The following is a 9,699-nucleotide window of genomic DNA, read 5'->3' as shown; positions in this document are numbered from 1 at the left end:
GCTGAGGCAGATTTTCTCAGACATTTGTATTGATTAGTTCCTTTTCATGTGCCTAAACCATCCCATAAAATACTGTGGTGATCACTGTCCACTGCTTGCCAAGTAGAGAAGGTTTTGAGTTGGGCATCTTAAAAAGGCTCTGAATGTCTGAATTCAGACACGACTTCTGCTATGGGAACCTCCTTTCTTTCCAGAGGCTGTGTTGCTTCCAGGTGCTGAGGAATCTGGTGCATCATTTGCCTCCAAATAACTTCTATAATAGCTGTAGCCCTGCAAGGAGGCTGTGTGTGATGAGTATATTCTACCTTCATGGTCTAAAAGCTGTGCAAAAATAGTTCAGTAAGGAAGGGGAAATACGCATTCAGACTTTGAGGGATATTACCACTGTCATGGAAGAACTGGAGGGTGAGACAGAAATTCCCTTCGCCTCTGGATTCAGAGCTGAGGGTGCAGCTCTCCAGCACCTCTTGGGCATCCAGAATTTGAAGCTATGCATCTGAAACGAAACTTCAGTTGTTTGGGAAGATACTTGGAACTCTTCTGTGCTTGCCTGTGGCCAGCTGAGCTTTGCATGCCAATGCCCCAAGAAAAACCCTCAGGCGGGCTCTGCCAATTGAGGCTGCTGCTTTTGGTGTTGCATGTGACTGTGCTGGTAGACTTGGGAGCAGTACCACACAGATCATGTGTCACTCTAAAATACCTTAACGTTTCATTCATCTGCAATAAGCTAATCATCCTGAAATAAACTGTACGGCCGGGCAGTTACTGTGTGGGTTTGCGACCGGAGCTGCAGCAGGGAGGATGCAGCAGGCTCTGCTGAGGAGCGTTGCTTTCGCAGCAGGGAGGCTGGCCCGGGAATTTCATTCCCCCTTTCTGTCTCGGGGTACTCATTAGTTTGCATTAACGAGCAGTTACTGATAAATCATATTATGACGTTGCCCATAACCACTGTTTGAAATGCTGTCTCAGTGAAAATTTATTGCACTTAAGCCTTCTATGTGGTTACACTTGAATTTTATGTCGCTAACGTGGTGATAAATAAAAAACTCATTTACTCAGCTGTTCACAGCACTCTCTTAATACCTCAACTTAGTTGCCTGCCTTTTAACTTTATTGCTAAGCGCATACCAAGTAAACTCCGGATGAAATAACCAGCTTTCTCGTTTTGGAGAAGTTCACATCTGAGCTGAGTGCCTTCATCACAGCTTGTTCCACAGAAGAGCACAGAAACCTGCAAAACTACCGCTCCACTTCAAAACCTTTTTTAGCACAACGACAGCTCTGATCTCCAGCACAGTAAACTTGAACACAGTCCTGAATTCACTGTGCCGTGGATTAGGTCTAGAAGTAAAAATCTGATTCCTGAAAATTGTTTTTGCCAGGTGATATTTAGAGTCCTTCTGTACAACTTGGTTTTAAGGAGAACTAGCCCAGTGGTGAGGGTGGACTGACCTACTTAAATTGCTTACGGCATTTTAATGCACACAAACATTTGTATTTTTGAAGCTCTGAATTCTCATGGAATATGGGGGCCTGCCCCATATAAATACCTGGCCTTTTGTGTGCTCCACAACACTGAAAATCCTTTTAACAGGCATTGTGCTGCTCCGTATGTTAATGCCTGGATCTTTTTGAACTGCCAGCCACTTCTCAGCTCTAATGGATTGGATAAAGCACAAGTGTTGAGTTACAGGACCACAGGGGAGAAGGCATCTAAAGTCACTAAATTTAAAACTGAAGCATCTGAGCCAAGTCTGGAAGAAGAAAAATGGCCATCAGAAATGGCATCAATCCTCTAACCTAATTTGTCATTTTTGCTTTGTTTTGACCAGTATGCAACCTTCGCTCCCTTGAAACAGTGAGAGGCAGCCGGCTTCCCAGGAGGCTCTCGCAGGCAGGGTGAGGGGCTCTGTTCTTGGTCTTTATCCTTTGAAATAAAAAACCAGAGCGGTGAGGCTGTGGCTGCTACGCTGGGATGTGCTTGGGAAGTCTGTGACCTGACCTCAATGAGGAAGAGATTAGAACCGAGAGACAGGAAAAACAAACAGCTCTGCCCCTCGCCAGAAAGCACCTTGTCCGTCACGATCGGCCGAGCGCGGGGGGTAACCGCAGCAGGCGTCTGCCCATTTGCTCTGGCCTCTGCATCATGCTGTTAGCAAGCAGGGTTCAGTGGAAGGTGCAGGAAGATGGTGATGAGGAGATTCCTGGAGGTTTCGAAGCAGCAGCTGAGCTCAGCCTGGGTGAGCCTGCAAGGCTGGGGCTGGGCACCAGCTCGAAGGGTGGTGTAAAGCAAATCCCTTCTCTGCTGCAGTGACTCGGGGACACCAGGATGCTTTGAGTGATGTCCTGTGGTAACTCATCTCTTGTCGGACAGACAGACTGGGGTTGCATCTCTGTCTGCCTTGCCTAGCGAGGCACTGTGTGTGATGCATCACCAGCGCAGGGGATTAGAAAAACACAGGCTTTGGCAGAGCCACTCCCGTTGGATGGGAGCCTCTCAGATGCTGTGGTTTCTGTGCTTTACGTTCCTAATCCGTCTTGCACTGCTTTATTCTTACACTGGGGACTTGTCTGCTTCTGTGGAAGGTTTGCTGGACTCAGTTTTATAGCTGAAGCTGTAAATGAATTCTGGCATCCAGTCTAGCTCTGTGCATGTGCAGGGAGTCAAGGCATTTGCAGTACAAATGCGTGCGGAGCGTTGCTGTTGAACGCGCACGTATGATTCGTGTCAGGATCGCCTGCTGTGTGCTCAGGGAGCCAAGCAGCGAGTCCAGCCTAGGCAAGGGACTCAAGTGAATTTTTCAGTTAAGTGCAATTGCTCCTGATGGTTTCTGCTAGTCAAATAAAAGGAAAATAATACCAGAGCAGCCCTTGGATCTTACGGGTTGTCTTGTCTGTCCTGCTGGAGCTGAGAAGCTGTTTCCAATAAGGCAGCGTGAAATAAGAGGCATGTGGAGATAGGAGGTCGCTTTAGCCTTCTGCATTGATTGTGGGTGGCCATCCTAAGGGGCCTGGGAATTGTTTCACGCAAGGCAGAATGCTGTCTATGGGAGACCATGTGGTTATATAGAAAAGAAGATTAAAAAGAACAGGGGAGGAGGTCCTTTGGCTGCTATCTGCCGTTCTGCAGAAAGCAAGGCTCTCCCTGTTTCCCATACACGTTGCGAGCGTTAGCTCCACGCCTGACCTTGCAGAGGGGGGGAGACTTGGACCTACATGCAAGATCAAAGGTACAATGATGCTCTCGTGCTCTTCCGCTTGGAGCAAGCTGCTGCCTCCAGAGCAGATCGATCATTTTGTAGGATCACCTAAGCTCCAGCTGTGCTTTGCACTTCCTAATTGCCCTCTGGGAATTAGTTATACACCTGAAAAACGGGCTTATATACCAGATAAGTCACATCTCTGCTGTAATACTTTCGTGTGAGAGGAGCCAGGGCTTGTTTTCCTCCTCTTACTTGTATTTTGTTGCCAAGGTTGTTTCTCTGGTGGCCAAATTCAAAGCTGTTTGGGGCAGCCCAGTAGCTGGTTTTCAACAGTAGTTTGAAATTGTTCTCCTTAACACCTCTCCAGGAAAAGATGATTCACTGAGAGAGGCCGTGGCTGCGTCTGAGGGAAGAGGCAGGGAAGGAGCCTTTGCTTAGAAGGACTCTTCCTTGAGCCATTTCTTTCAGTTTGCTCAGCAGCTTGGCATGCTCTGTGCCTGAGCTACGCTTTTGTCAGTCTTCCATGAGAAAGGGCAAAAAATTAATGTCCTGGCTTGGGAAACAGGTGGTAGGACAAACAAGATGCTGTCCACACTCTGCTTCGTGGGGAGGAAACAAATAGCTTGACAGATGCACAGGGGAAACCGCACTGAATTTAGATCATCACCATAAACGGCGCCTCATTCAAAGCAGACTGACTAACGTGAACTTAGGACACAGCCATCAAAACTGAAGACCTGCCACCAGGTCATGGACAAGGTCCTGGACACGTGAGCCTTGTAGGCGTTCGGCCAGAGAAGACCGTGTGAAAGAAGCAGAGTACATTAAAAAGCAAGGCAGCAAAAGGAAGACAAGAGGATGAGTGGTGGGGTCCTGATGGATGGAGTTGGTTTTGCTCTCACTGACCCCTCTCCTTGCATTCAACCCTTGAGTTTTCCTGGTGCTCTACCTTGGTGGAGTAGGAGATGTCTTGCAGATGCTCAGCCAGCCCCTCTGCTAGATGAGAGCGTCTACTTCACTGATGGAAGTACTGCAGAGCCTAAAATCAAGAAGCAAAAGGCTAAAACCAAAGCTTATGCTCTGGAGTATGTTGTTAAGGTGATGAATATTGGGCTTCCATCCTTGCTAAATTCTCCCCAGTTGAGTATATGTACCATAGTCGTTTTTCTGACTGAAGTCTGTGTTACTAAAACAGGGTCATGGTGTTTTCCTTTTCACGAAACTTTTTCTTGTCTTGATTGTGTTGGCCAGAAGCTTTCTGGAAAGGCCTTTGTGTGTGAGTGTCCAGGGCCCAGCAGACCTCCAGCGTTGGCTGGACCTCAAGTTCAGTGTGTAATGTGCACGGTATGGAATTACCGGTATGCAGGAAAATGTAAGTTCTGGATGCAGTCAAGGTACTTCCACTCCGTGAATAGCCGTACTAATGCTGGCGTGTTGCTGTTTCTGTTATGTACCATAGTTCATTTGCTTGTTCTTGACCTTCTGCTGTAATACTTCATATATAGCTTATAGCAGTTTATTTACATAGAGTATGTAAATGTGGCTGGAGTCAGCTCGAGAACCAGGCACTAACAGTGTCTTTGTGGAAAGCCGTCCTGGTGTGGTTTTCATGCTTTGTTAGCACAGAAGACTGCGTGATTCCACATACTCACATGTACTTGTGTCATTTTCTGTCTCTGCAGCTCCTTCATTCCCAAGTTCATTAACCACCTCTTCAAGTGCAAACCCATTAGCATGGTGGGCGCAGAACAGGTAAGAAGAAGTTGTATTTTATAACTTTTGGGTTTAAGAATTCAAGGCAGTTTTTGGCCAAAAGGGGCAGAGAGCTGAGTTACGTGTCCTGAGGTCTGGTGCAACTGGAACAACAGGGATACGCTGTGGTACAGGGCAGAGTGGAAGCAGGTTTATAGCGATGCTGCTGCAGTTGAACCTGTCCTGGGAGAGGTCTTCCCAAGCAGGGGAGCTCTCACTTCGCCAGCCAAAGTACCGATAGCTGGTAGTGATGGTCCTGGCTGAGTCCCAGTGAGTGCAAATGGACTTTTGCCTTCTCCAGTTTGCCTGCTACTTAGGGATGGCCCCTGTCCTCCTTTCCTCAGAGCTGTCCAGGGAGGATGGGGTTTTGAAGACGTAGTCCAATGTTTTTTCTGTCCCAAAAATTCCTCAAAGGAGGCCCTGGGTTTGTGGCAGTTTTGAATCTCGCAAGGTGAGAGATGCTGCCCTGCCTTAAGATGGGGCAGTTCCTTTCCTGTGTAAATGCCTTCCAGGACTTGCTTCCTCAGGCATTGCAAACACACGTCAAAACACTGCTGTGGGGGGGGGAAGAGCCATCCCCACCTCTGAGACCCAGGGAAGTGATGACCCAACACCTGGGGCTCAGGAGTCCCCAGCTTGCTCCCAGGAGCCTGCCTGGCTGTTGAATTATTGTCACTTGAATCAATGTATGCATTTCTGTAGAAACGGTGCCCTGTGACAGGAGCCCCTGTCCCCGAATTCGTGTGGGTGGGCAGCCCATGATCTTTATTACCTGGAGACCATGGATGCAGCTGTGGAGCTGTGACCCCTGTCTCCCACCCCTGCCTGCAGGCTGGGCCCCGCTGCTCTGCGGGGATGGGGTTTGGAGGAGGCGGCTTTCAGCTGTGCCCTGCACACACAGCTGCTCCCCTGGGGCTGTTTAAAAAGCCCAGCAGTCTCATCCCTAATGGGACTGCTCTGAACTTCAAACTGGTGCCTTAAAAGCTGCTTGGGTTTTAGGCATCAAAGATGAGTTCTGAGCAGTTTGTGCCTGCAAAATGAAACAGGAGCTTTACATCAAAACCGTCCTCTTTCTTAATGGGAAACAAATGAGTGAAGCGCAGTTCCTGCTCATCTTGTGCAATGAGCAATAACCTGAGAGTGATTAAATGAAATCATTTTTCAAATAAGCATCTGAAATGACTAACTGGTTGCCAGCAGTGAGGTTGTGACTAATGTTAAAAGGTTTTAATATTTCTGTATTGAAATAACAGGCCCAATTTGGTTCTTTAAAACTGGCCAGGAAGGTTTTTATTAGCCTGGTTCACAGGCTGTTCCCTCATTATAAGTGGGACATACCTTCCTGGGGTTAGATGTACAGAATCCCATCTCCTCCATCTCTGCAGTGTGTGGGTCCTCAATTGCTGTAGCATCTTTTGAACACCCCCTGTCACCCACCAGCATCTTCCCATGCCGGTTTCTATCCCCAGTGCAAATGTTGCTGTGGAATACGCTGTGCTGGCCTTCCTGGTCCCAAACGCAGTTTTTCCCACTGTTTGCTACTAATCATGTGTGAAATCTGGACACTGGGGTGGTATTTACGGAGGTGTTCAGCACAGGAAATGAGACCTGTGGGGTTTCACTTTCCGTGTTTGTCTCTCTGATTTAATAACAATTCTCCATCTCGGGAGGCTTTGGCAGCGAGTTGGCAATGCAGGGACCTGCAGTGGGTAATGGAGGAAGCAGATGAGGAGACTTTATGGGAAATAGATAAAAGAGTTTATGCGGGAAAGACGTAAACTCCCCAACGGTGGAAACATCTTCCGTCTATGGGATCCCTCACAGGAATCCAGCGCCGGCAGCCTGAGCCAACACCGGGCTCCAGCAGCTCTGGGTGCGCAGAGCTGCTCGTTCGTGCTGTGGTTTCCTGGCTTCCCAGGATGAGATCGGCAGCATCGGTTCATCTCGTGCAAACCATGAAGCCGGCGGCACGCAGCAGTGATGTGCTGCTGCAGATAACGGGGTCCAGATTTGATCTGGTGTGACCCAGCGCCCTCCTCGGAGTGGTCCTTTGCGTTTGAACTGAATTCCCATGTGCACTGAAAGCTGGACCATGAATGTTCATACTGTTTGTGGTGACTGCTGAGGGGTTCTGCAGTGCCCTAACTTCGTGTGTCCTTCTGTGCCCATAACTTCGTGTGTCCTTCCAGAAGGAGCTTTCCCCTGCTCCTGAGAGCCCTTTTGCAGGGAACGCACTGGGTGTGCCGGCAGCCCAGGGGGTTTTCGCACCCACTGCTGTGTAAATAAATTGGGCTCCTCTTCATCTAGTTTGATTTCATGTTTCTGTCCTTCACCGGTCTTGTCACACCTCTTTAAACATAACTCATGCTGTATTTGGGGTAATTTTGCTCTAAGAATCCCTAACCCACAGCATTTTGTCACTAGACAGTGCTTGTCTGCCCTTGCCGAATTTTGTGGCTGCTGCTTCCTGCTTATTTAGCTGCTTATATGGTAAAAACCAGCATCCAGGCTGTGAGTTTCAGTGTGCCACAGCACTGGCTATGGAGCAGTTCTCAGTGTAGCTGTATTATTGTGTTGCAGTTTTCTTTTTAAAAAAAATAAATCTGCAAGTGGTTGAGTAAATGCAGAAAACCTGACACGATGGGCGGCTGGGTGCAGAAGGCAGTGTGGTGTTAATCAACCTGAGCTCAGTATCTGAAGAATGATACAGCTACAGGTAATCGAGATTGTTTCACTTTATACTGTGGAGGGGAAGAGGACGGGAAGTCGATGCCTTAAGTGCCAGATGTTGCGCTGCCATAAGTCATTTCAAGTCAGCAGAGCAGTGCTCTGTTAAAACCAACGAACGATGCTCATAGGCAGCTACGGGTGATCGTGGCTCCTTGAAGCATTGTTACATGGGTCAGTCCCTCCTGCTCCTGCAGTCCCACTGCCAGGACTTCTTTCCAATGTGGGAGGTGGTAAACTTTTAAGGAAGTTGGGTTATAGCAGCTAATGGAGCTTGGAGAAAGAGACCTGAGTAACGGGATGTGATTCACTATTGCAGCTGCTGCTGGACACTCACTCTCTGAAGATGGTGCTCCTGGATCTGCCCTCCATCGGGTCCCAAGTGGTGAGGAAGGCTCCCGCCAGCTACACCAAGATAGTGGTGAAAGGCATGACTCGGGCTGAAATGATCCTGAAGGTAATCCAGCCTTTTGACAGCCCGCCAGCCAGACTGCTGGGCTGGGAATCGGAGCGAGCGAATTCCAGGGGGCCCTTCCTTTGAAAGCAGCAATCTGCGATCGCACGTGAGCGTTTGTGCGCTTGTCCGGGTGCGCTGCCAGCTGCTCCACAGAACCGCCTGGTTCGCCTTGGTTTTGCCCCCACTCTCTTGTAACATTGCGTTTGAGTTTTCATCCTCGTTTTCCAAGGTAACCGAGGGCTCACGTTGTGCTTATTAGGAGAGCTGGGGCACCAGATTCCCTCAGGAGCTTGTGAAAATCAGGGTTAGCATCTGTAAGTGACTGCCTCAGGGCAAACCCCTCCAGTTCAGGTTACTCCAGGCCTTGGTGCAGACTCCACGGTGCAGGGGAGCCAAGCTGTGCTTGAGTCACCTGTTTACTGTCTAGTGTAACAGCCAGTGCAAACATGTCTGGGTTACTGTATTCACCAGAGGCCTTTTTCATTTTCCAGACCTGGTGCCTGGAAAATGACCCAAAAGCAGTGTGCTGTCTTCATTAAAAGTAACAAGCGAAGCAGTCTCCCCTTGCCCTCTGTTGCCTTGCTGGTTTGATCCCAGGAGAAGCCACGGGAGCTGTGCAGTTGTACCCTTCTGGGTGACAGGATTGTCCCCTGCTCCCCAAAAATGCAGGGAAGATGTTCTTGTGAGTGAATCAGTGGGACCTGGGGGCGGGCAGGGCAGGCAGAGCCTCCTGGAAACCGCAGCCGAGGCGAGGAGGAGCTGCAGAGCCCGAAGTATCCGTGCTTGCCTGCTGCTCAGTGCGGCTTTGCTCCCACACCCAAGGTGATGTCACGGCTGAGTTTGCATTCTCAATTCAGAAATTAGTTCTGTGCTTTCAGAGTAAGATGCCTGAGATGTCAGTAGATACGTTAAAGCAAGTCTGAATTTTCTTAGAAATGACCCGAAGAAAAATACCCTGGTACTGCTATATCAGAGCAGCAGGGAAGATTGGTGCCTGTTGCATAGGTCTTTCCTTGGAGCTTATGTGTGAATCAGCAAATGAATGGAGTGAATTTGTCCGCCACAAGTTAACATTCGTGATGCTAATCACATTGACTTCATTGGGACTGAGGTGAAAGCAGTGTAGGAGAGCCACTTTGTCAGACCCCGTGCTCACCCCACTGCTGTGTAAAGCGCCTCTGCTGGCCCCAAGTGAGGGCTCAGCGTAACTGGTAATTAAACAGCGATGCACTTTTATGACCTGCAGTGCTCTGCAGAGCCCTTCACAAGACCAGGCCCTGTGTGATCAGCAGGTGGTGGGGCTGAACGGCTGGGGCAGGTTCATTACCCGTAGTGACAGATCACCCTAAGACTTGGTAACCCACACACAGCATTTGGGGCTGGTGTCAGCACCCATCTCTTGGGTCTGGGAGAGAAAAAAGGACTCTTGCAAGTGCCTGCTCCCACTGGACCACCGGGATTTCTGTAGGAAGGTGTCCTTGCGGGAGCCCAGAGTGAGCCAGTCACGGGTCATCTCTTTTTATCAGTGCTCAGGCTCTCTCTGCTGTTTCCAAATTGTAC

The 9,699-nt window shown here is 49.1% G+C and overlaps 1 protein-coding gene across 1 annotated transcript in view; it reads left to right on the top strand.

The window, feature by feature from the left end:
- VPS53 (vacuolar protein sorting 53 homolog (S. cerevisiae)) overlaps nucleotides 1-9,699 on the top strand; it is a gene marked incomplete at its 5' end in the record, with an annotated part of 34,179 nt that overhangs the window by 22,628 nt on the left and 1,852 nt on the right. Inside the window, 2 exons of the mRNA XM_010194966.1 lie at nucleotides 4,886-4,955; nucleotides 8,002-8,139. Coding sequence (XP_010193268.1) covers nucleotides 4,886-4,955; nucleotides 8,002-8,139 — 208 coding nt within the window. The remainder of the gene's footprint in view (nucleotides 1-4,885; nucleotides 4,956-8,001; nucleotides 8,140-9,699) is intronic.

The sequence above is a fragment of the Mesitornis unicolor genome, unplaced genomic scaffold (genome assembly GCF_000695765.1).
Source record: "Mesitornis unicolor isolate BGI_N332 unplaced genomic scaffold, ASM69576v1 scaffold37610, whole genome shotgun sequence".
In the NCBI taxonomy this organism is placed as follows: domain Eukaryota; kingdom Metazoa; phylum Chordata; class Aves; order Mesitornithiformes; family Mesitornithidae; genus Mesitornis; species Mesitornis unicolor.
This window is presented reverse-complemented; position numbering and strand designations above follow the sequence as displayed.